This window comes from Aquarana catesbeiana, linkage group LG10, assembly GCF_042186555.1.
Source record: "Aquarana catesbeiana isolate 2022-GZ linkage group LG10, ASM4218655v1, whole genome shotgun sequence".
Lineage (NCBI taxonomy): Eukaryota > Metazoa > Chordata > Amphibia > Anura > Ranidae > Aquarana > Aquarana catesbeiana.
In genome coordinates, this window is record NC_133333.1 from 187,030,557 (window position 1) to 187,057,524 (window position 26,968).

Genomic DNA, 26,968 nt, shown 5'->3' on the forward strand with positions numbered 1-26,968 from the left:
CCTCAATTTGTTGGCAAAAGATGCAAACGTACCCATCTTGCCTCCATACAGCCAACAGTAATTTGTACAAATGATTTTCTGTATTGACAATTACCTAAAATGGCCACTTTAGCGAAAAAAAATAAATATCAAATAAAAATGATACAACACTTTAGTATGACTCACTAGTACTTATTTAAAAAAAAAAAAGTTATGTTGCTCATAGCAAGTAAGTCAAATAAATGAACAACATGTGTAGTATTTTTGTTTCCAATGCACTATAAGGCGCTGCACAAGTACGGGGTTCAAGGGGTTATGCGTGATGATGTCACAGAACAGCTCTGTCCAACGCGTTTTCCCTAAACAAGCATCATCGGGATGGGAGGCTGCCTCCTTTAATTGGCACATTTATAAATGCTTTATTTATTTATTCATATTGGGTTTAAAGAGATATGCACATTTGTCTTTTCACATAGATCTGTTTACTGTCTAGTATTCAAACATACAGTATTTAGGTGCTGCATTCTCATGAATATTATTTGTACTCCAAGCGCGAGTTTATATCTCTATTTTTATTTTTTTTTATTTTTTTTTTATTTTGTTGTGAACATGATAACATATGCATTGTGGTGTGAAATTGCCCTTCTTTGGGCTTCTTAATGCACCAACACAGTGTTGTTGAGCGCTGTGGTGTGCTGGGATGCATGTGTGTTGGGGTGGCATTTAATGCATGCTTTACTGCAGTGCAACAGTATAAATGACCCTAGTAACGCTGTTACATAAAATTAAGAGAAATATAAACAGGTAACTTAAAAAATTCAAATCAAAATGACCAAAACCATTATAGTTTTCTATTGAATAGTACATGTGTTTATAAAGATACCTCCTAAAAGAAGGACAGTTGTGGAGGTACAGGGAAATTTCAGTTCAAGAAAGAACAAAAGGTACAGCTAATGTATGGAAATGTATGACACTGTTCAGTTTGTGGTGTATCTGTGGTCAATATTGTTTTTTATTTCTGTCTACAAACAGGGTGTTGAAAATGGCTGATTTTTTCCCTGAGACATTCCGTCTGGATTTGAAAGAAGAGGCTGAGACATTCTTTTCTATCTATGAAGGTAACCCACTATACATGCGGTACATTGGTTAAATTCAAGAAATTAGTTTAATTTTTATTCAATAGTAAATTTTTTTAAACATGAAGAAGTTCTACCTGTCAGGTTTCAAATAAACAAATTATTATTACAATTAGTGAACTCAAGTAAGTCTGTCAGTAAACATATATTATTCAGTTTACTTAGTATTGTCATTATAAGCTGCAAATACACTTCCAGCTGAAAATTCAAACCGAAAATGTAGAGTGGTAATTTTTTCTTAGTTATACATTAAGGGACACAGGATGTAATTTACAGTATATCAGATTATGCTGCCGCTTTCAGGAGATTGCCCAGTGGAAAACAACATTTCTGGCAGCATGGGACAGGAGAGAGCAGTCTCTGGATCATTTCATATACCTGATCAGTAAAACCAGGCTTGCCTTGGTGTGGTGGGTTGCAAGTTCAGATTTGGAATCAGGAAAGTCATTCCTCATAATGGTTTTGAAGGATCTCACAATAGATACCTAACAGATGTCTTCTTGGTACAAGAGACTTTGTTGTCGGAGGATGCTCCTCTACTGATCAATGTTCTGGAACTCATAGATTTGGTGACCTCTTCAATGCTGGATCTGTCTCCTGCAAGGTCATCCAGCCAGGACTGAATCAGACAATGCTACTTCAGTGGTTTACATCAACTATCAAGAAAGAACAAGGAGGAACCGGAACCTATCAAGGAGGAATCGGAAGACTTAAAGGCTCAAAGTGCGACAGATCTGATTCTGGCTTGGGCAGAACTTCACGTTCCAGTCCTGTCCACCATGCACATTCCAGTTTGGGACTCTGGAGAATGGTCTGTTCACCTCACCAACACAAGGTGTTTTGAAAAAAGAAGCTGAGCAGGTTTGTCTCCAGGTCCAGGCATCTGGAGCATAGTGGTTTATTTTGTGACATTAAAATCTTTGCTGGTACCATCCCTATTCAAATCAACCATATAAAAAACACAGTCAACCCAGAAAGTGATGACGGGGGATAAAAAGTGGAGCTTTCCTTGTACTAATCAGACAAATACAAATACTTATAAAGTTCAATAAAATTATTATTAAAATAGTTTTTATGTATTTGTTATCCTGAACAGTGCAAGGAAAGTCCCACTTTTTATCCTACTTGTCATCCCTTTCTAGGTTAACTGTGTGGTTATATGGTTGGCTAAACTTGATCTATGCCTTTTCTCTTCTGAAACTCCTTCCTGTAGGATCAAATTTAAGGGCAATTCGATGATTCTCATTGCACTAAACTGGCCCAGGAGGAAGTGGTACTCAGAGCTCATCAGGCTCTTGGCAGACTCTCTGTGGGCCCTCACAAATCATCCTGATCTTCTGTCTAAGGGCCTGTAGGTGGGGTGCAGCATGGTGCAGCAGCAATAATTCACACAGTTAGGTGCAATAGAAAATGTGTATTAAAGTAATGCAGCAACAGTTCACAACAAACCTAGTGGGAAGGCTGTTCAACCAGATGCACTCACAGTTTCCATCAACACAAAGAGAGCAGGTTTTAGCCAGCTGACAGCATCTGTTAAAAGGGCAGAATGCTGCCTTGTCATCTTGTGCCCAAGCGGGAAGATGTCCAGAGGAGTTGCTCGACAGGTGCCTTTCCCTACAGCTAGTACTGTCCCTTACAGACAAGGTATCTTTACCTATGCTACCCTCACTAATTGCATAAAGTGCACCAAACCTGGGAGCTAGGGCCTTAAATAGGCTCTGCCTGACTCAAGGTAGCTGCCAAAGTCACATGGGGCAGAAGCATCCAAACTGATCTTCCCAGTGACCCAGGAAACCATAGAGGAACTATATTCAAGCTATATTCCTCTTGACTTCCTTAACAACTGCAAAGCCACTGTGGGTGAGCACCACCTGCTGTGGAGAAAGCAGACTGCACGTGCCTACAGATCAGTTTACCATCCTACTTCTATTGCAGGTTGTTGCTTGCCTGTTGCTGGCTTTAACAACCTGAAACGCAGGTCCTGAGGGACAGGGGCCTAATGGATTTGGTTATCCCTTCATGCTTGAAAGCTGTGAAATTGACTCCTTGCAAATAATACTGTGGCACTTGGAAAATGTTTTTCTCTTGGTATGCAGCATGGGAATTCCTTCCCAGAAAGTTCTCAGTCTTTACTTCAGTTGGGTCTGTACCAATGCTTAGCCTTGAGTGCCACCAAGGGTCAAATCTTGGACTTAGCAGTTCTTTTCACCCCCTCTTATCTCCCCTAAATTAAAGGGTCATCACCATCACATCTTGGAGGCATGCCTCTCAGTTGGCAGTTTTAACCTGTAAATAATCCCTTCTTTTGCTATCCAAAGACAAGGTTGATTTGACATTTGTCTCCTTTCTTCCCAAGGTGGTTTATTCCTTTCACCCTATACCATCTCTCTGTCATACCTCAAAGCATCCTAAAGAGATTTCTCTCTCTTCTCTGGATGTGGTACCCACTATTTTAGTCTCAGCTACAGTTTCCTCTACTTGTTTAAATTCATTGGCATGAACATCCAAAAATGTGCACATATCTGCACTGGTTGACTTGGCCATATTCAGATTTAAATTAGTCTGTTCATCTCTGCTCATATAATCAATACTAAGTTCAAGTGTAGTATCTGTTCTTATCAGTTTTCAGGGAAGAAAGCCTGTCCTCTATTGAACCAAGTGGGGAGCAGGTGGGTTACCCTGGAATAATATGTAGAACCCTCTAGCTAGTGTGCTAGATGTATATAGTTAGTTGCTAGTGTAGGTAAATTGGCTTGGTTGGGAGCCAGGCCTGGGCTGAATCTGGGTCAGCGTTTAGTGACTCAGGGAGGCTGGATGACTCATCTGACAGCACTTCTGGTGCCTCTCCCTGTTTTCTGGAACCTTGGAGAAGGTTCTAGATTGTAGTGAGTGGAAACTAGGAGGGGCTGTCATGCATATTTCTGAGGACCCCAGCCAATCCCCAGCAAATGGGCTGGCAAGGGGCAGCTTACCTCATAAATAGACATTAATCATGCCAGCAGGGGCAGTCAGGTGGAAAATGGAGATGGAGTGCTGAGGATGCTGTCAGAGGCCCTTGCAGAGTGCCCCCTAATCTGGGGGGGGTAACCTCGGGCCTGGGGCTCCGGTGCTGGAAGGATCCCTCACAACACTTGGCGGAACCCCTTCCTGGAGGCTCAAGAGCAAGGAGAGAGGACAGTGGGAGCAGGTCAGCACGTCTGGGAGATCTTCTGATTAGTCTGCTGGGTGGGCTAGTGAGTGTTCAGTCTGGGAGGACTGTGGCGAGATTAACCAGGAGGGCTAGTGAAAGGGGCAGCTGCAGCCAGGTGGGTTGGCAGTGCCTGAAGAGGTGGTGCTGGGATCAGTAGCCACAGGGATGTATGCTGGACACTGACTTTTTGCTACACATCTAAGGGGCCTTGTGTTCCTGCCCTGTAACAGGCTTTTGTTATGATCTGACTGAGTGCCTTGTCAGATCCACTAACAGTGTACCAGCTGGAGTTCTGCAAGCAAGCAAGTGCTGGAGGAAGCAGAGGAGTGCATATAGGAAAAGTTGTCCCTGAAGTTGTTCTGGAGTCAAGTGGGCATCCCATAAGTTTACTTCCTCTTAAAGGGGGTGCGCTACAAATAGATTTGTGTTGGGTTGTTATGCTTTCTTCCTGGGTTGATTTGGGCCTGGTGTACTAGATTTGTCACCCGCTGTTGGTAGGCCAAAAGTATCCCTGTGTACTTCTTTCTGTGGTGAGATTTCATGCTTCGGATTTTTTTGTTTAAAGGTGTTTTGTTCACAATGTATGCACTGCAGACTTGGAACAAGTTTTTATTATAGATTTTTTTTTTGTAAGGTATTAAAAATGTTATTATTAAATACGCTCAAGCATGGGTGGTGGTATAGTATGTGTTGTATGTGGAAAAAGTGTAGCAGTTTTGTCTGCTACATTTTGTTAGGTAGGTTCAAGGCTGGCAAAAAAAAATGTGTGTTGGCAAAGGATAAATATTCAATCTGATTTTGTTTTTGATGCAGCTATTTTACTGCATTGGGTATAAGTTTTGCTGGGCTCTGTATAAACTGTCTATTTCATGGAATATTTAACATCCATGATTGCAGAACACCGATTTTGAATACCTACTCTGTTTAATTTTTCTAGATGACCAAACTTGGATCTGTAAACCCACTGGGCTGAATCAAGGACGTGGTATCTATTTGCTGAAAAACCAAGAGCAGGTTGACACTCTTCAAAGCCAAATCCAGACCATGATGGAAAATTCCATGGCAAAGAAAATTCCTGCAAAATGCCCACAAGCTCGGATTGTGCAAAGGTAGGGATGAGTTTCTATAAAGCAATCATTTTACCCCTACATAAATTAACATTGTTTAAAAAAAACAGAACAGTGTAAGACATCATAGTTTTTTGCTTTCTTCTCAGACATGGATCATTTTGTTTCAGCTCTACACTATGAGATTTCTGAAAAAAGGCATTATTAGTTATTATTATCTTCAACATAAACAAATTAGTCCTGCTTGTTCTTTTGGATGTTGACCAATTACAACTTGTTAACAAATAGCTCAATGAGGCTTTAAAAATGCCTATATTAATAGTGACGACTCCAAAAAAATCCAATCCTACAATATTTGTTCACAATAATTTGTTAAAATATACATGTATCCATTTTTTGTTTGCCTTTTCCAAAAGGATATCATACATTTAATATAACAGTAACCTCCCTATAACTCCTTACTAGATACAAAACAAGCGTCAAATAGTCTAGAGGTTTCTTTTGCTTGGCATCAGTGGAGGTCTTCTTTCTCACAGAGTTTCACATATCAAGCTATATCAGGAGAACAAGGGAAGGAACGCTATCATTATATATATATATATATATATATATATATATATATATATATATATATGTTCATTCACACCACCAACTGCCCAAATGGTTTGGGGTACCCCTTACATACCTTCACAAATTCCTATGTGGGTCGGGGGTGCCCTCTAGGGCAGGGATCTAAAAATGGTGTCCCTTATGTTGCTTTTATCTGGCCCTTGGGGCATCATTTTCAACCACTAATGCCTACAATGGCTAAACCATTAAAGGAGTGGAATTCCTCCCACTGACACCAAAAATGGGGCACAATTCCTCCCAATGATACCAACAATGGGGCCCAATCACACCAACAATGGGGCACAATTTCTCCCACTGACACCAATGAGGGGGCGCTATTCCTCCCATGGACACCAGAGATGCAGCATTGCTTATTCCCACTGAAGTTGGGACCTTTTCTACTCCTAATGTCCACATTCTGGCCCCCTAAAGTCTGAAGGACAGTAAACTGGCCCTTTGTTTAGAAAGTTTGGAGACCCCTGCTCTAGGGTAATCTGGTGAAGGCTTTGATTGATGTACATGCAAGTATCAGACCCTATCAATTAGTTATCTCAATATGTGCAATGTGATAGGTCATCATGGTTTCCATTTTCCTTAAGAGTATCAAGCAATCCATAAGCAAGCCAATAAGTAAATAAGTAAGCCATATCAAGGGATCTGAGGTGTTATTGTTATATCTGGCAATGATGCCAAACTTCAGCAGCATCCTGAAACCAGCAGCAGGAGGAACCAGTCCTCCCTATGTTATTCATATTCTTTAAATTTCCAGTCTCGCGCACATTCAGTTTTGTTTGTGCTCTAGTGACATTTGATCATTTTGAGATGAGATAAAATTTTAGACCCCTAGACATGAAATGACAACTACATAAGGATTTGTCTTTTACTGCATTAAGTCATAGACATGTGGACCTCACAAGGAACATATGTGTGCAGTTTTCAGATACCCTCACTACCAGAATTATGTGAGGGGAACAACTGGGCTGGAGAACTTTAGTCACGTTAATTGCATTTCTGCTGACATCTATCTGCTCTGGCGTTGCTAATGTTGGTCATAGATGACTTGTTTTTTTGATTGGGCTGATTAAAAAAAAATAAAAATGCGCCAGTGAGGTGGATAGGGAATTCCACCCCACTGTGCCATTGTTTTCTGACAGCGTGACTCTGCTGTGTTCAGAATACACTGATTAGCTCCTGCAGCCTCTAAATGACAAACATTTTCCAACATTAGATTGACTTCTATCGAGCAGGAATGTCCATGCATATATTGAATTGATTGATTGAAACTGAAATTTGATCCATCTATTGCCAGCTTAAAGTGGAATTCCAGGTTTAACACTAACCTCTCCTTAAACTGCCCCCCCCTCCTAACACCTAAGCTTACTAACCTGTGTAGGAAAGAGCTGCACACTTACCAATTTTCAGCAGCCTGCTCTGGTTTGGTCATGTAATTTGACTCACTGTATCAGCCAGAGCAGCTGCAGGGGAGAGGAGGGAGCACCAAAAACAGATTGGCCATTGAAGCCTATGGGGGATGTCACTGCTTCAGACTTTACTAGTTGTTGTTGGCACACCCTCTCTTCTCCTCTGCAGCGTCACTGGCAGACACAGGGGAGATCACCTAACCTGACTGAAGATAGGTAAGTAATTAAGGTAATATGATCTTTTTACACAGGTAAGTAGGCATAGGGTGTTAAGAGGGGGTAAGGAACAGTTTTAGGAGTAGTCAGGGTTAAGTCCAGAATTCTACTTTAAGATTACAAGATCTTAGAATGCTCATAATCATATTCATCTGATAACACTAAAAAGAGCCCCTAAAAACACTTCCTAGTGGGTTGTCAGAGTTTACCTCTTATGCAGCGTACAGACGAGCAGACTTTTCGATCGGACTGGTCCGACGTACCGAGTCCTGCGGACAATCCGATCATGTGTGGGCTTCATCGGACCTTCAGCGGACATTTCCAGTCGAAAATCTGACGGACTTTAGATTTGAAACAGGCTTCAAATCTTTCCGACGGACTCGAGTCCGGTCGAAAAATCCGCTCGTCTGTATGCTAGTCCAACGGACGAAAACCCACGCTAGGGCAGCGATTGGCCACTGGCTATGAACTTCCTTATCTTAGTCCGGTTGTACGTCATCACGTACAAATCCGTCGGACTTTGGTGTGATCGTGTGTAGGCAAGTCCGTTTCTTCAAAAGCCCGTCGGAAGTCCGTCAAAAGTCTGACGAAAGTCTGCCGGAATGGCCGTCGGACTTTTGTTGCCGAAAAGTCCGCTCGTGTGTACGCGGCCTAACTTACCATTCTGTTGTGTTCTGAATGTCTCAGCTGCCTGTAAGTAGTAGAGGACTGGGATACTACTGTCGGAAAGGGTGGGTGTTCTAACTCTAGAATTGAAGAGATATCTGGTGATGACTTGTACCTTTTATCCAGATACAACATAACTCACACATACTGAAACACAGATTGTTTTTTGAACCTCAGAATACCAAAGTTGATTGCAGATGATAAGGACCAGCAGAATCAAGGGGCTCTTCGCCTGTAGTTGCTCCTACACGCAGTATTATTGTTTTTATATCGCAGGTAGCAGAATTTAGATCTTTATGCTTTAAAACCTGATTCTCAGCCAGTGTCAGTGATCCCCAGGGACTGCTTAAAGGAGTAGAGAACACTTCTGCTTGCTATACTAGATTCAGCAAAACAGTTTAGATTTTTAGAAAATAATATATCAATAACATGTTTAATCACATTTGTATTTAATGGTTTGTTTGTAAATCATTTAAACACAAACAGGGGGTACTTGAATGCACCCACATCAAAGGGTATATTAGATAAAGGGGCAGACTCCAAGGCAGGGGTATTTGATAAAGGTTTGGCTTTTATAGGGTGTACAGTGCCTTGCAAAAATATTCACCCCCTTGGCATTTTTTGTGTTTTGTTGCCTTTGTTTTGTTGTTTGAGGATTTGCATCATTTAATTTACAGAAGATGTCCACAACTTTGAAGTTGTTTTTTTTTTTATTGTGAAGCAAACAACAAATAGGACAAAATAACAGAAAAAGTCAATGTGCATAACTATTCACCCCCCCTAAAGTCAATACTTTGTAGAGCCACCTTTTGCGGCTATCACAGCTCCAAGTCACTTTGGATAAGTCTCTATGAGCTTGCCACATCTTACCACTGAGATTTTTGCCCATTTCTCCTTGCAAAACTGCTCCAGCTCCTTCAAGTTGGATGGTTTGCGCTTGTGAACAGCAATCTTTAAGTGTGACCACAGATTATCTATTGGATTGAGGTCTGGGCTTTGACAAGGCCATTCCAACACATTTACATGTTTCCCCTTAAACCACTCAAGTGTTGCTTGGGGTCATTGTCCTGCTGAGAGGTGAACCTCCGTCCTAGCCTCAAATCACATCAGTGACCAGAGCACCTTCCTCCATACATTTTGGGAGTCTCCCACATGCCTTTTCACAAACTCAAAATGTGCCATTTTGTTTTTTGCTGAAAGTAATGGCTTTCTTCTGGCCACTCTGCCATAAAACCCAACACTATGGAGCGCACGGCTTATTGTCGTCCTATGTACAGAAACTCCAGTCTCTGCTGTGGAACTCTACAGCTCCTCCAGGGTTACCTTAGGTCTCTGTGCTGTCTTTCTGATTAATGCCCTCCTTGCCCGGTCCGTGAGTTTTGGTGTGCGGCTGTCTCTTGGCAGGTTTACTGTTGTGCCTTGTTCTTTCCATTTGGTTATGATAGATTTGATGGATTTTGATCATCAAAGATTTGAATATTTTTTTATAACCTAACCCCGACTTTTACTTCTCAACAACTTTGTCCCTTACTTGTTTGGAGAGTTCCTCGGTCTTCATGGCAGTGTTTGGTTAGTGGTGCCTCTTGCTTAGGTGTTGCAGCCTCTGGGGCCTTTCAAAATGGTGTGTATATGTAATGTCAGATCATGTGACACTTAGATTGCACACAGGTGGACATCATTTCACTAATTATGTGACTTCTGATGGTAATTGGTTGCACCAGAGCTTTTTATGGGCTTCATAACAAAGGGAGTGAATACATACGCACATGCCAATTATCAGTTTTTTATTTCTGAAAAATAGTTTTATGTATATATTATTCTAATTTTACTTCACCAACTTAGACTATTGTGTTCTGATCCATCACATATAATTCAGATAAAAAAAAAAACATTGAACTAAAGGCTGTAATGTAACAAAATAGGTGAAAAGCCAAGGGGGGAGAATACTTTTGCAAGACACTGTACATATTTTGATAAAGCTGAGAAACACTGCTTTATAAAAGATAACCAGCTACCTTGTAGCAGGTTTGTCTGTTTGCTGTAGGAGCGCAAATCACGTCCCTGGTGCTAATGTTTACGATGTCCTTTCCCTTTGTAAGAACTCCCCCTGGTGTTTATATAAATAAATACAATACTAGAATTTTTAAATAAAATTGTACTAAGAGAATATGGAGACTCTCGTTACTGTCCTCTCCTTGGCTGCTGGTAATTGGGGTTCAGCTGTGATACTTTTCTGAGGCACAGATTTGGAACAAATTAGTATTCTGGGTGTTAAATCTTCATTCTGACTTTCTAATATGACTGATATTTCTATGTCCACTCACTTAAAAATTATTAATCGCAGAGACAGCCAGGCAGCTAGCATTTTTTTTAAAAGAATGTGGACCCGCCATGAGCTAGTATTATAAAGCAGTTTCAGCAAAAAAAAAGGAACAAATAAAAGCTGTCTTTTAGCTGTTTTCATTTGTCTGTCATTAAAATAAGTTTGCAGAGGAGGAGGAAATGGAAGAACCTGATGAGTTACCTAATTAGAGGGTTAGAGATCCTGTTTTATTCTGGTAATACATTCAATATAAAGATACTTCTGACAGTTACGGTTTCTGTGGGTGCGTTTCTTTTTATTTAAAGGCTGAACTTGATGGGCCTGTCTCGTCTGTTAGCCTATGTAATTGTATTACATGAAATTCATTGCCGAAGGGCCACTAAACTTCCCAAACGGAACATTATTTTTACCTAGATTGGTGCCTTGTCTATTCATCCTCTCTTCAGCTGTTAACATTACTATAAAGGTGTTCCTAAAATTGTAATTTATTACTGTAATGGAGTCAGGCTGCATATATAAAAATAACTATTCTTCTAGTTTATTTTTTTTACCAGCTGCAGTAAATGCTAAAAAGCATGGTGCTGTTAGAACATAGGGGAGTCAAGTTATGGCTCATACAGACAAACAGAGGCCTGGCTCTACTGTGGTCTAATGGACTCTACTTTAATGAACATATCTCTCATTTAGATCAGTGTTTGGGGGGGGGGGTCAGAAAACTGGGCTGCTGCTTGTGTGTGAGAGCAGCAGTCCGGCTCTCTTAGTGCTGCCAGCACAGGGTATGCCGACTCTTAAAGTAAAATAGAGTCCTATTATTTACTGTACTATATATGCAACCTCAATGCATTACAGTCATAAATTAAGAAGGTACAATAATCATAGTATCTTTGCCTCGCCACCAGGGCCACAATGCAGTACAGCCAGCCTTCCGGTACCGGGACCCATCAGTTCAAAAGGGGGGCCCAGGCACCTGCTAAGCAGGAGGGCTGGCTGTACTGTCTCATTGTAGACATCAATCCTCTTCTGCCTTCCTCTGCAACGCTGCCGGCTTCTCCCTCTGGCTGCACTGCAGTGAAGTGGTTCTAGCACATTTATTTTATTTTATTTATTTTCAGGTACTTTTATAGCGCCATCAATTTATGCAGCGCTTTACATATACATTGTACATTCACATCAGTCCCTACCCTCAAGGAGCTTACAATCTGTACCCCTTCCATCTGGTGTTCGGGCTCCCCTGTGTGCCCCTTCCCCGCCACGCTGCCGCAGGCCAATTTATTGGCCCCTTTCTCTCCTGAATGAACACAGTGAGTGATTAGTACCAAACACTCCTGTGTCCATTCAACACTGAGGCATAGTAAGTTGTGTGTACTATGCTTCAGCTTGTGAACGAGCAAGAAGCATTAGAGCGCTTCAAATTCATTCATCTTTGCAACTGAGGCTGCAGAAAAAAGGGACTGATACATCTATGTCCTCAGTTACTTCCAGCTGGGGGGGGGGGCCTGTCAGGTAGGCTTTATGGGGCACTGTGATTTATAACAGCAGCCCTGCCTACCACATGGGTAAATCCATTAACAGTATACTGCTGAAAGTAGTCCCAAGGTTCTCTGTAGTACAGGTAACACAGAGAGATGCAAAGGAAACAATCTGTATCAGTCAGTGACATTTTTCAAAATATTTGTAAGTTCCCTTTGTACTCTTCTGGTGTGGGTTGTGTAACAATAATTGCAGCCACTAGATATCCCCATATTTCTGTAGATGTTTGTAGATTGACCTTTTTGAGGGAGTGCCACCAAAGGGGTTCTAGCAGCCAGCCAGTTACTCTGGGTTGCTTATTCAGTAATATATATTGTAAGGTGGGCAGAACCCTGAGAAAGTGGCTGATGGGAAGAGAAGGACACCTAACGGAGACTGTGAGATGTGAGTAACCAGATCTTGTAGCTTCTCCTTCACGAGAGACCTCGACTACTCTCCCAAGTGGTCACTACCAGGATAACTGAAAATTACTGTTACTAAAGCTGTTATTTAACAAGTTACCGCACAGTAAAGAGTTGTTAAACGAGTCTGTTTATTTCTGAGGGACAGAGGGTAAGCCAATATCTGGGGAGCAAATATACAGACTGACTCAGTTGGGAATCTGGTGTCGGCCAGGAGAAGGAGGGTCAGTCAGCCTGGCGCTGGTGACGGGTTTCTCATGTGGTCCACACGTCTTGTACTGCTTGACCCCTGTGTTGTTTAGGCTGGGTGTTTGCCTGACCCACCTGATGGACCTGGCCTGTAACCACAGAATCTGGGGCCCCATGTTTTGACCAGTATGTGTTTCCTGACAGGCCTGTAAGCTGAGTGGAGAGGAGCCAGAACAACAGGAAAAGTTTCTAACATTCCTTGTTGCAAATTCTATTGTAGGCCATGGTACAGGAACGAGCTAAACAACCCACTGCAAGGGGAAACTACGTATTTATATCTGTTTATAGTTGATAAGATACATTCAAACAGCAAAAATGACATGAAAATCTGCTATCCTCTCCTACAATGCACATATACCACTCCTTTCACTCAGTAATACAGACAAAAGATTTAATTTTAGAGGTAACTCACCCTCCAACCTTCAGAGGTCACAAACAATAATAATAAATACTAAAGTTTAAATTGTCCTAGACTTGGGAACAATAGAACTTAGTGCACAGTGACCTATTGCAAGTAAATGTTGCTGAAAAGAGGTGAAAATAATAGCAACTACATAGCATTGAAACACAGCACAATGACAGCACAAGCTGTTCCCAGGCCCCAGATGTTACAAAGGCCACAAGTGAACAGATGAAAGTGGCACCACACTGAATACCAGGTTCATCCTCGTAATAAATGGTGAATTATTGTGTTGGGAGAATGGGGAAGAACCAAATTCTTTTGTTTATTCAAGTTTCAGTTTGAACCATTTGTAAAAAGGAATTGCCAGTGTCTACAGACTTTGAAAAAGTGCAGTGCTAAAAAAAAAAAAAAAAAAAAAAGAGTGCAGTGCTACATTAATAGTGGATTTAAATTCGGAAGTTCGAAAATTCAGAAATTCGGAAATTTGGAAATTTCAGAAATCTAAAAATAAGAATGAAAATCCGAAAATTCAAAAGAACGAAAATCCGAAAATAAGAACGAAAATCCAGAAGTTCATGAACCCGAAAATTCGAAAATCTAAACTAATAACTAATAATAACTATTACTAACTATTAAATTATAGGTATTGGAATTTCCTTTCAAATTTGGCTGTTAGTGAACATAACGAATACGAATTTATCCAAAGTTACAAATTATTCGTAATAACGAATGCTGTATCTAAACAAATGGAACATAACTAATTAATAATAATAAATAACAATAATAATAAAAACTTATTATTAATATTTATTATTATTTTGTTCCGTTCCATTTGTTAAGATGCGACATTCGTTATTTCTGATAATTCATAACTTCATATAAATTTGTATTCCTTACGTTCACTAACAGCCAAATTTGAAAGGGAATTCTAATACCTATAATTTAATAGTTAGCTATTATTAGTTAGTTATTATTTTGAATTTTTGGATTTTCGTTCTTTCAAATTTCTGGATTTTCGAATTTACGAATTCAGAATTTTGGAATTTACAAATTCAGAATTTTCGAATTTACGAATTCTGAATTTTTAAATTTACGAATTTTTGAATTTACGAAAAAAACAAAAAACTAATTAAAGGAAAACGAACAAATTTTTTGGCAGTGCACATGTCTGGGGATTACAGTTCCTCTTTAAATCCTGCTAGTAAAACTACGCCACAAAAGTACTCCACAACTCTGAAAGGGGGGTGTTTCTGTATTTCTTAGCACAGTGCTGCCAGTCCAACATGTTTTCAGGCCCTGGATGCTTATTTACATGAACAAAGGGCAGAGAGGTGATCACAACAATGTGGTGATGCTCTTTCATTGTCAAGAAGGCCTAAGACAGAAAAGTGACCAACTTGTATTTCTTATCTGTATTAGAGGAAAGGGAGGTCAGTCTGCTGGCTATGCAGTATAGTAGTGGTGGGCACATCACAAGAGTGGCTAAATAGAGTTTTGAACTTTTAGACAGGTAAATAATTCATACACAGTATATTGTATCTATCAAATGTGTATTTAGCTATTTATCTGGCAGACTTATTTATTAAAGTAGAACTAAAGTTGAAAAATAAAAAAATGTGAATAGACAGGCTCTTTATTGCAGAAGAGACATGCCATGTCTCTTTTGCAATAAAATACACTTACCTGCCTGTTTGCAACCGGTAGAGTGTCCATTGAGCTGTGCATGCACAGTTCAGTTTACATTCTGACACAGTGCCTGTGTGACAGGATGACTGTACTCCTGCACATACACAGGTGTGGCATCATCCTGCCCTGGCCAATCAGGATAGCCAAACAGGAGCATCCGGAAGAAGCTGTGGCTGGCGAGGAATCTTGCGGGCATCTTACTGTTGAACTATGGAAAGTATTTTAGCCTAGTTCCGCTTTAAGGTCAGGTAAAGAACTATAGTAAAAGTATAGCAAGGTGCAGTAATCTATAGCAAGTAGCAATAGCTAAGCACACCACACATACATTCTGACTTCTTTGGATCTATCAGCTATTATGTAGGCAAATTGTTATGTGTATGTGCTTTTATTACATAAATATCTGATTGTTACATCCAGTGCCAGAACAAGGTCATCTAGAGCCCAGGGCGAACATGCCACACTGCACCCCCCCCCCCAAGATGTATAAGCATTATGTGTTAGCAAACCCCCCCCCCAAAAAAAAATGGGCACTAATCTGCATGCTTACCCCCCAAGCATAAATTCCCCCTCCTCCCAGTACAAATCCGCCCCCCTGCTAAAATACCCCCCTCCCAAAACAAATGCTTACTTCCCATCCGCTAAATCCCCCCAACACAAATGCCCCTCCCCTAAAAAAAGTCACCCCTCCCTTCAAATTTTCCTTCTGCATATGCATCCCCCCCCACTCCAAATCTCCCCTCCCAGCACAAATCCACCCCTATATTTCCCCTCCTAGCACAAATCCCTTCCATCCCAAACAAAAATTTCCCCTCCCAATTCCCCTCCCCCCTTCACCAAATCCCCCCTCCTAGCACAAATCCTCTTCCCCTTTCCCCCCTCCTAGCACAAATCCCCCTAAATCATCACTCCTAGCAATTCTTACTCCTTGCCGCCCCCCCAAGTAGCCCCTATCAACAAAAATCCCCCCTCAGTCATCTTGCAGCGCCCCCCTCATTACCTCACATAAAACTACAGTGCCCAGGCGTCCCTCCTGCCCACCCCTTGTCCTGGCCCTGGTTACACCCCTTTCAAGGAAGTCAGATGTTCTGAATTCTAACTGTAATTTGTATAGTGGTAACATTGTTTTCCTCTATTACAGGTACATTCCAAACCCTTTGCTGTTGGAAGGAAAGAAGTTTGACATTCGTTCCTACCTGCTTATAGCCTCTGCTGTGCCTTATTATGTATTCTTCTCTCATGGTTATGTACGCCTGACCTGCAACCCATATGATCTAAAGTCTGATGACCTCACAGGTCACTTGACCAACCAGGTTTGTTAAAGGCATACACCCCACCCTGAAACTAAACAACAGTGAACATGTAATACTCTTTTGTTACATACTTTATAAATGACATTGTTTATATTTGCCCATTTTCTAGAACAACTCCTCTTCACATGGTTGGATTTCAGTCTGGCAACAGCTGTTTATTTCATAGGGCAAAGAGCAATTATATATTAGCCTACAGCAATCAGTCAGAGTTTGTATTTAACTGATATGACATTGCCCTCTTTTTTATTTAAGCACAGATGTAATTCAACAACAAATTTAAAGTAATATAGTTACAATTACAATTAAAATTACTTGTTAAAGCGGAGTTCCACCCAAAAGTGGAACTTCTGCTCATTTGTCTCCTCCCCCCCTCCGGTGCCACATTTCGGTGGGGAGCAGAAACTTGTCTTTGACAGGTATCCTGTCCCCACTTCCTGGAGTGCGCACCGCAGCGAATTACGTCAGCAGCTCGGCTCCCTCTTCCCTCCTCCTTCCCTGGCCGCTGGGCCAGTAGGAGAGAGGAGCAGGGCCTTGCGCATGCGCTGTAGGGACACGGCGTGAAGCCGTAAGGCTACACTGCCGGGTTCCCTTACCCGCAATGGCAGCGGCATCACCCGACAGCTGATGGAAACATCAGCTATGGTGCCGACATCACTGGACTCCAGGACAGGTAAGTGTCCGATTATTAAAAGTCAGCAGCTGCAGTATGTGTAGCTGCTGGCTTTTAATTTTAGCAGGGATGGCCGGACCTCCGCTTCAAGGAGAGTTCTGTTGCTTTGCAAGCAGCATGTGGAAATTAAATCTACTACTTTGGGTAGATGTGAAAAATTATACATACTGTACTGCATAATGTATCTATCTTTCTGTCTATTGTCAATTTATTGTATACTTTATATACAATCTTATTTTATTTCATTTTGTTTTAAGCTGGTCATACATAACACAATTTTCTTATTCAATTCCTTTTAGATTTAGGCTGGCCATACATGTTAAATCCTCCTGTACAATTTTTCTTTAGATTTACCTTAAGCTATGTAGTACAAGGGCCTGCCTAATTGGATACAATTGAAAGATGTTTAGTTTTGACCTCATATTATAAGGGTTTTGGTAAATTGAAAGGAATCGTGTACAAAAACATTGAACATGTATGACCAGCCTTAATTTTAATTTGCTGTTGTAACACACCTGGGTGGGCTCGGGTCGCATCCTTATGCAACCCGAGCCCACCCTATTTTGAAGCCTATTAGAAGAACCTCTGGCTCTAATCAGGTGCTTAAAACCAAAAAAAAAAAGCCGCTGTAATTCATGCCCTGAAAGGGGCCGAACGCATGAATAGGGGGTGGTCGCGGCGGGTGTGGATAGATTCATGCTATGCATGAATCTATCCATTGCATATAGGGGGGTGGATAGATAGATAGATAGATAGATAGATAGATAGATAGATAGATAGATTGATTTGATTCTCAATAAAAGGTGCAGATGTTTGTACAATGAAGAGCAGCTTCAGCTGTCATTGCCCTTCATCAATCTTTCTGATTAGGATAAAGACAGGCATGTACTGGCCATCGGGACTACAGGGAGTTTCCCGGTGGGCCGATGGCTCAGTGGGCCTATTTCAGTGACAGTGGACCGCCGCCTCCCTCCGGTCCTCTGTCCCCCCCACAGTGCTCACCTCCTCTCCCTGGCTAGTTATGCAGCGCGCCTGAATACAGACATGATGCTTAGGGGTCAACACTGAGAAGCTCATCATACGATCCGGAAGGAGGGTGGCCTCATTTTCCTGCCTAATCTTGTCCCATTGGGGGGGGGCCAAACTGATTCTTTGCCCCAGGTGAAATAATGTCTAACTTCCCCACTGGTACTGCCTATAAGAGAAATAATGTAGAACGGCTAATGGCTAGTGGGGGGGGGGCTTGGGTGGCAGGCCGGGGGAGGCGGGTTTGTCCAGCCGGCATGGGAGAGACCTGTCAAAGTGGGCCAATCTGGATGAAGTCCAGGGCCAAATTTTTGTCCCAGTCCAGCCCTGGATAAAGACAATGTAGCGAGAACGCAGAAGAAACACATCATCCTTTGTCAAGAAACCACAATCATATAGATCAATGTTTCTCAACTCCAGTCCTCAAGGCGCACAAACAGGTTTTTTTCAGGCTCTCCATTATTTTGCACAGGTGATTTGATAAGTTTCACCGCCTTAGTAATTACCACAGCCGTTTGATCTGAGGGAAATCCTGAAAACATGACCTGTTGGGGCGCCTTGAGGACTGGAGTTGAGAAACATTGGTCTAGATCAGTGTTTCTCAACTCCAGTCCTCAAGGCGCACCAACAGGTCATATTTTCAGGATTTCCTTCAGATTAAACAGCTTTAGTAATTACTAAGGCAGTGAAACTGATCAAATCACCTGTGCAAAATAGTGGAAATTCTGAAAACATGACCTGTTGGTGCGCCTTGAGGACTGGAGTTGAGAAACATTGGTCTAGATAACTGTGTTCAGAGGAATCCATGGTGCTTTACAGTAGAAAGGGTAAAGAGATAGTAAAACCAGAAGCAAAAATGTTATATATTGCAGCTTACTGATTCTTAAATGTGGTGGCTACATTCCAGGGGCGTAACTTGAAATAGCAGGGCCCCATAGCAAAATGTTGTATGGGGCCCCCCTGCAAAGAGCCCCCCCCACAGCTGCCCTAGTGTCAATGCAGCGTGACCTGTGCCACATACAGCGTGACCTGTGCCCAATGCAGCGTGACCTGTGCCCCATACAGCGTGACCTGTGCCCAATGCAGCGTGACCTGTGCCCAATACAGTGTGACCTGTGCCACATACAGCGTGACCTGTGCCCAATGCAGCGTGACCTGTGCCCAATGCAGCGTGACCTGTGCCCAATACAGTGTGACCTGTGCCACATACAGCGTGACCTGTGCCCAATGCAGCGTGACCTGTGCCACATACAGCGTGACCTGTGCCCAATGCAGCGTGACCTGTGCCCAATACAGTGTGACCTGTGCCACATACAGCGTGACTTGTGCCCAATGCAGCGTGACCTGTGCCCAATACAGTGTGACCTGTGCCCAATGCAGCGTGACCTGTGCCCAATACAGTGTGACCTGTGCCACATACAGCGTGACCTGTGCCCAATGCAGCGTGACCTGTGCCCAATACAGTGTGACCTGTGCCCAATGCAGCGTGACCTGTGCCCAATACAGTGTGACCTGTGCCCCATACAGCCTGGTCTGCCTGTGCCCCATACAACCCCACCTATGCAGAGGAAGAGGCAAACCACCCGGATAAGCAGAGAGCGGGATTGCCCGCTGTAATAGCTTTCATTTGAATTTCCTGTCTTCCCGGGGTTCATCGTCACATAGCCCCACCTCTTGGCCCGACGCCTTTGATGACGTCACATGTCCCACATTGGATCATTCTGTCTATCAAAGGCACCGGGCCAAAAGGTGGAGCTATGTGACATGAGCCCCGGGAACACTGGAAGTTCTAATGAAAGCTCTTACATCGGGCAATTCAGCTCTCTGTTGATACGGACAGCTCGCCTCTTCCTTTCCTCTCTCTTCCCCTGGCTAGGAGACTGTACCAGCGGTGCTCTTATCCTCACTGGGCCCCACTCGGGTGCAGGCCCCATAGCGCCCGCATGGGTCGCTATGGTGGTAGTTACGCCCCTGCTGCATTCGTTTTCTTTGTTTCTTTATTTTTCACTTGGTGATCCATCCAGTAACACACTTCCTATCTTAAACTGGATATACATTATACAATTTTCTGGAGATTTTTGTCCTTCAGATTCACCAAAACCATATAATATGAGGTCAAACCTTAGGAGTTTCAATTTGTATGCAATCAGGCAGGTCCTTGCACTACATGGTTTTGGTAAATCTGAAGACAAAAATCTGCAGAAAATCTAATAGTATGTATGGGGCTTTAGGGTGTCTTCACTCTTGATGGAGGAGCAATGGGGGACACCTTTGGACAGCGGCATTGTCAGTCTGGGAAGATTTACATGGACTTGACTTAAGCCCCGTACACAAGATACAATTGTTGCCCAACTGAGCGTCTGATTTTTGTCCGAAGGGCGTGTGCCCGGATCTTGTCTTGCATACTAATGGTACACAATTTTCATGCTACAAAGACGAATGCAGTGAAGTACTACAAGGAATTTCAGCTGTTGAGCGCCACCCTTTGGGCCCCTTCTGCTAATTTTGTGTTTGGTGAGCATTGATTTTAAGTATGCGTGTTTGTACTTTCGACTTTTGTGTGACGGATTTGTGTACTGACCATACGGAAATCAGACGTGGAGCCGTTGTCCGCCGAAAATTTACTAGCATATCATCCAACATTTGTTGGTTGAAAGTTGGACAATTCTCAAAAGGAGCGTACTAACGGTAAGATTATAGGACAACAGCCTGTCAACAGACAATCCCCTACCAACAATCGTACTGTGTGTACAATGCTTTACAAATTGAGGCTGAACACCAGCTAACACGTTTTACACAGTTACAGCAACACTATTTGTTTCCCTTTGGGATAAAGCTACTTTTAAAAGGCATACCTATCAGTGTTAAATGGTTTGTTCCAAACACCCTAATGCTACATTTCCACTTGTGCGACATGTCATGTGACTTGGGACTGCAAAGTCGCATGACATGTCGTACCCCATGATTTTCAATGAGTACCGTTCATATCTGTGCGACTTCCATTCGCAGTGACTTCAAAGTAGTCCCTACACTTTGGGGTTGCAATAGTGGAAACCTAGTCTAACTGCTACTTTTGCTGAACAGCTTGGCTCAATGTAGGGAGTTGAAAAATAAAAGACTGGCCAGATCACCAGGTGAAAAACAAACTTGAAAAAGAAAACAAATGCAGCCACCACATCTAAAAATTGGTATTGTAATTTCATTAATTTGACTTTGGGGTTTAATGCTACTTTGACTCCCAAAATAAAACAAATAATTTTGTTGTATCCACTGACATGTAACAATGTTTAGAAAAGATAATACAGTTTAACCACTTGCTTACTGGGCACTTAAACCCCCCTCCTGTCCAGACCAATTTTCAGCTTTTAGTGCTGTCGCACTTTGAATGACAATTGCGCGGTCATACAACACTGTACCCAAATGAAATTTTTATCATTTTTTTCCCACAAATAGAGCTTTCTTTTGATTGTATTTGATCACCTCTACGGTTTTTATTTTTTGTTAAAAAAATTTAAAAAGACAGAATTTTTTTTAAAAAATTTTATTTTTTTATATTTTGTTATCAATTTTTGCAAACAGTTAATTTTTCTCCTTCGTTTATGTACGCCAATGAGGCGGCACTGATGGGCACCGATAGGTGGCAGTGATGGGCACTGATGGGTGGCGGTTATGGGCACTGATGGGTGGCAGTGTTGGGCACTGATTGGGCACTGACTGATGGCAGCACTGCTAGGTGGCACTAATAAGTGGCACTTGTGGGCATTGATAGGTGGCACTTGTGGGCATTGATAGGTGGCACTTGTGGGCTTTAATAGGTGGCACTTGTGGGCACTGTGGGCACTGGCAGATGGCACTTGGAGGCACAGATGAGGCATCTGTGCCTCCTTCCTCTTCGGGACGGATGTCCCTTTGACATGAGCCGGTGATCGGCTTTTTCTTCCTCCTCACGCTGTCAGCGTGAGGAGAAAACGAAACCGATCACCGAGCTTTTGTTTACATCATGTGACCAGCTGTCATTGGCTGACAGCTGATCACATGGTAAGGGGCCGGGACCGGCCCCTTACTCGGATCTGTGATCACCCGAGTCTCCGTGACTCGGTGATCACAGCGCGCACACCGCGCGCCCTGCAGGGTGCGCGCGGTGTGCGTGCATAGGGGAGGACGTCATATGACGTCCTCCCGGAGATTGAGGTCCGCGCTGTAGCCGTCATTCGGCTATGGCCCGGACCTCAAGTGGTTAAACACAAGACAATTTAGTAATATATATATATATATATATATATATATATATATATATATATATACACAGTTGCCAACATAACAGTCGTTTTAAACAGATTCATATCCTAATATTTGAATAAAGGTCATAATCTTTTTTTATTTCAACTGGATGCAATGCTAGCATAGTGTTGATCGGCCATGTCTGTCTTATTTATCGCAATTATCTAATCACCTTTATTATCTCTTCATTTTGGTGACTGGTATGTGCTTGTTTTTTTTTTTTTTTTTTTTATCACTGTGATGTGTACAGTATGTACTATAGGTCTAAGGTTTTCCATTTGCACATTTATCTCTTGCATAGCTCTAATGTGGCAGGACTTCACATGTAAGCTGGGTTGCCTGGCTGCACCTCATCCCACCTCCTAAAATTTCCTATTGGCCCCATTCATTTAATCAAAACGTTAACACTCTGACTTATCAACGAACCCCACATTTTTAGCCACCTGATTTCCTTAAAGCAGACCCTCAGTAATTTTTTCAAGGAAGAGAGGGGGGATGAGTCATAAGAGGCCCAATGAAAGCTGCAGAGCTGGAGGTGTGTCTCTGTGTAAATCCAGGAAGTGAACAGACAGCAGCTTCAGCTGCACACAGTTAAAATGAATGCAGCCAGACTTAGTGGAGGGAGATTTCTGCAGCATATTTGGCAAGTACAGAATCACAGTATATAGAAAATAATATACAAAGTGGTTGGAGGGAAGCTTCAGAATGGCAAAGATGTTTTTAGTAAATTATGTGAGCAGACTGCAGTTCCTCTTTAACCACTTGCCGACCAGCCACCGCAGTTGTACTGTGGCAGAATGGGACGGCTGGGTGAAACAACGTTATGTAATGTCGCTTTGCCCTGTGGCCACTAGGGGGCATGTGCCCGCGTCATCTGCTCGCCTATGGAGCCGATGCGAGTGCCCGGCGGTCGTGATTATGAACAGCGATCTGTTATCTCCCCTTCAGTCCCCTCCCCCTTCAGTTAGAACACAAATTAGGGAATTAACCCCTTGATCGCCCCCTAGTGGTTAACCTCTTCACTGCCAGTGACATTTTTACAGTAATGAATGCATTTTCATAGCACTGATCGCTGTAAAAATGCCAATGGTCCCAAAAATGTGTTAAAATTGTGCGATGTGTCCGCCATAATGTCGCAGTCCCGATAAAATTTGCAGATCGCCGTCATTAATGGTAAAAAAAAAAAAAATAAAAATGCCATAAAACTATGCCCTATTTTGTAGACGCTATAACTTTTGCGCAAACCAATCAATATACGCTTATTGTGCTTTTCTTTACCAAAAATATGTAAAAGAATACATATCGGCCTAAACTGAGGAAAAAAAAATTTTTTTATATAGGGAGATATTTATTATAGCAAAAAGTAAATAATATTGCGTTTTTTTTCAAAATTTTCGCTCTTTTTTTGTTTAGCGCAAAAAATAAAAACGGCAGAGGTGCTCAAAAACCACCAAAAGAAAGCTCTATTTGTAGTAAAAAAAGGGCGTAAATTTTTTCTTGGAAGTGCAGTCGCTGTAAATCTGAGGAGTAGATCTGAAATGAGGGGAAGCTCTGCTGATTTTATCATCCAATCATGTTCAGCAACTGCACTTCCAAGTGCACTTTCAGTGCAATTTGAAGTGTACTTTGCACTTGTAGTGCAAAGTGGATTTGCCTTTAGTAAATAATCCCCTTAGTGTCAGATTTGTCTGATGCAATGTCGCAGTCTCACAAAAAAAAAAAAAAATTCGCTTATCGCCGCCATTACTAGTAAAACATATTAAAAAAATAAAAAGTCCCTAAATATATCCCATAGTTTGTCAATGCAATAACTTTTGCACAAACCAATCAATATTCACTTATTGGGAATTCTTTTACCAAAAAGTTGTAGTAGAATGCATAATAGCCTAAATTTATGAAGAAATTAGATTTATTTAATTTTTTTATTGAAAATGTTTTATAGCAGAAAGTAAATAATATTTTTTTTTTTTTCAAAATTGTCGGTCTTTTCTTGTTTATAGCGCAAAAAATAAAAACCGCAGTGGTGATCAAATACCACCAAAAGAAAGCTCTATTTGTGGGGAAAAAAGGACATCAATTTATTTTGGGTACAGCGTCGCACGACCGCGCAATTGTCAGTTAAAATAAAAGAAGTGCCGTATCTCAAAAAAATGCCTCAGGAAATCAGGAAGGAGGTAAATCCTTTCGGGACTGAAGTGGTTAAAGTGGAACTTAACTGGATTTGAGCACCACAAACTGAGAACACTATTTCATTTATTTTTATTTTCATAGCAAATTCACATATCCATCCATTTCTCCATGCTTTATTTTGCTGAGAAATCCCTTTGAAAAACACCCCCCTAGCATTTCTAGTTGCAGCCATCTTGAGTAAGGGCAAATGATTTATGTAGAATGTGCTTCCTGGAATCTGTCTTCCCTCCTGGGATGTTTGACATCATGTTGGCCTAGGCTAGAACCCAGGAAGCAAATTAACAAACGTTAAATAATTTAAATATAGTATACTTTCCTATCTATTCATTAATACTATCAGCATAAGATTTAGAAAATAGTTTATGAGAGTTTAGTTGTAGTTCTGTTAATCCATGAACAAAATATACTTATTAAACGTTATAATGTGTTATTAAAATATATATATATTTTTTTTACCAGTACATGCAGAAGAAGAACCCACTTTACAGTGAGATGAAAGAGGAGACAGTGTGGGCAATGGAAAGGTTCAACAACTATGTCAATGAGAATTTTGCTACAGCTAAGTCTTTGCCTCAAGACTGGGTTCTCAATGTTTTTACGGTGAGAAATCATCATGGTAGCCATGTGCATAATGTTTTTTTGCCAAAACAATTGATAAATTGGTGAAGTAATCCATGGTTTATATCATTATTTGTACATTCATTAACCCCTTCCCACCTCCCAGCCCTTTATGAGTTCTAAATGACGGGAGGCAGATTTCATGTGACCTCTGTGATTGGCTGTCACTTTGGTCACATGATTGGAAAGCTCCTGATCGCAAATTGGCAGTGTGAGATTTACGGTTCCTGCGGGTAACTGTGCTGGGAGCGCGCATGACGCACGCTCGCAGCAAAAGAGAGCACACTGCTCTCACGGAATGGCTGAAATAGTTAATAATTTACTTGTTTTTCATGCATTGTGGACATTTGGGAGGGTCTCCTGGAGTTATCTTTAAAAAACGCTTCTAACCTCAAATGCTCATAACTGCTGCTAAACTCGTATAAACTCGGTATGTAAAAGCTGTAAAATGAACGTTTTTCACTGTCGGTTATCAGCTGTCAGTTTCCAGCGTTCAGAAGAGGTTTCCAACTGTCCTGTGTACATGAGGCCTTATAAAGTGCATTAGTGGGGTTTCTAATACCTTTGAGATATAACCACTGGATAGCTTCTGAATTTATACTCATACATTGGGGGAGATCCACAGCTCTCACCAACTTCCATCCTTATCCTCCATTGGTAAAACACAGCCAAAGCTGATTAAAGCAGCGACTATAATCAGTTTCTTATGCCAAAAAAGCCGATATATTCCTCTCAACACAAAAGGTAGTGAAAGTGTTACTAAACCCAGGAGCCTGCATTCACTATATCTGATCTCCCACAGTACACATAGTTACATAGTAGGTGAGGTTGAAAAAAGACACAAGTCCATCAAGCTCAACCTATGTGTATGATTATATGTCAGTATTACATTGTATATCCCTGTATGTTACACGGAAATGCAATTATTTTAATAAATATAAACTGCTAAAAAAACTTTTCTCATCAGCAGTATATAGCAGTTTTGTGACTTCTATCAGTGTCCGGCTGAGCACTGGTTAAAGCTTGTAGGAGGAGTTTTCATTCTCCTCTGACTGTTCTTTGAGGCTACATAACTCCTGACCCTCGGTCTGGACAGTGTTGATTGGCCCTGTGCTGATCACATGCACCCTCCCAAGAAAAAAAAAATTCTGTAGCAATACACACCAAACTGAGCATGTGCAGAGTGCCCCAAAGGCTCAGTTCTATCAGCAGATGAACTTGGGACAGTAAAAGAAGGGGAGGATCAGAGAAGACAGGATCAAACAGCCTTTTTACAAAATGTGCAGGATTAACCCCTTAGGTTCCACAGTGAGTATAGCAAGCATGCTTTACTGCATATACAGACTGATTTTACTGTTGTGGGTTTAGTAACACTTTAAGCACTCAGAAAAAAAGTGAAAAAATTGTTTCCATAGAGTAGTAAGATTTTAATAAAAATATAAAAAATAATAAAAGACCACCACTCAGTATCACTACACTCTCATGTAGCTGATGGGTAAACTCTTAGCCAAGTAACCATCAGTAAGGGGGAATAGATAAGTTCTTTCCAACTGCCATCAAAAATGCCATCATTATTTTGAAGCCCTATAAGAAGGACGTGAACATCAAGGTTTATTCTGCCTCCACCATGGCTTAGCTTAAAATGTTTTTTTAATAAATCAGTATCTAATCTAATCAGTATCTCAATTCAGACTCAAAACAGGACCTACTAAAAGAATGGTGCTACTAAGTCCAACAAAACTGAGTGTATTAGTTTTTTATACTTGCAATATAGATATTTAAAATTGTACTAGGCATTTGTTGTGTAACTGAACTCAGCCTAGATATGTTTGGCCAAGGTAAGTATGGTAACTACACTTTTCAGAGCCCTTCCATACTGCCAGCGCCCGGGCATCGGCGGTAAAGCGCAGCTCCTAAAGCGCTGCAAAGAAGCTGCTTGCAGGACTTTTTTTACCGTCCTGCCAGCACATCGCTCCAGTGTGAAAGAACTCAGGCTT

General features: G+C 41.6%; 1 protein-coding gene across 1 annotated transcript in view; it reads left to right on the plus strand.

Moving 5' to 3' along the window:
* TTLL10 (tubulin tyrosine ligase like 10) overlaps positions 1-26,968 on the plus strand; it is a 130,654-nt gene that overhangs the window by 89,242 nt on the left and 14,444 nt on the right. The window contains exons 6-9 of the mRNA XM_073603070.1: positions 1,012-1,097; positions 5,243-5,414; positions 16,015-16,186; positions 24,813-24,953. Coding sequence (XP_073459171.1) covers positions 1,012-1,097; positions 5,243-5,414; positions 16,015-16,186; positions 24,813-24,953 — 571 coding nt within the window. The remainder of the gene's footprint in view (positions 1-1,011; positions 1,098-5,242; positions 5,415-16,014; positions 16,187-24,812; positions 24,954-26,968) is intronic.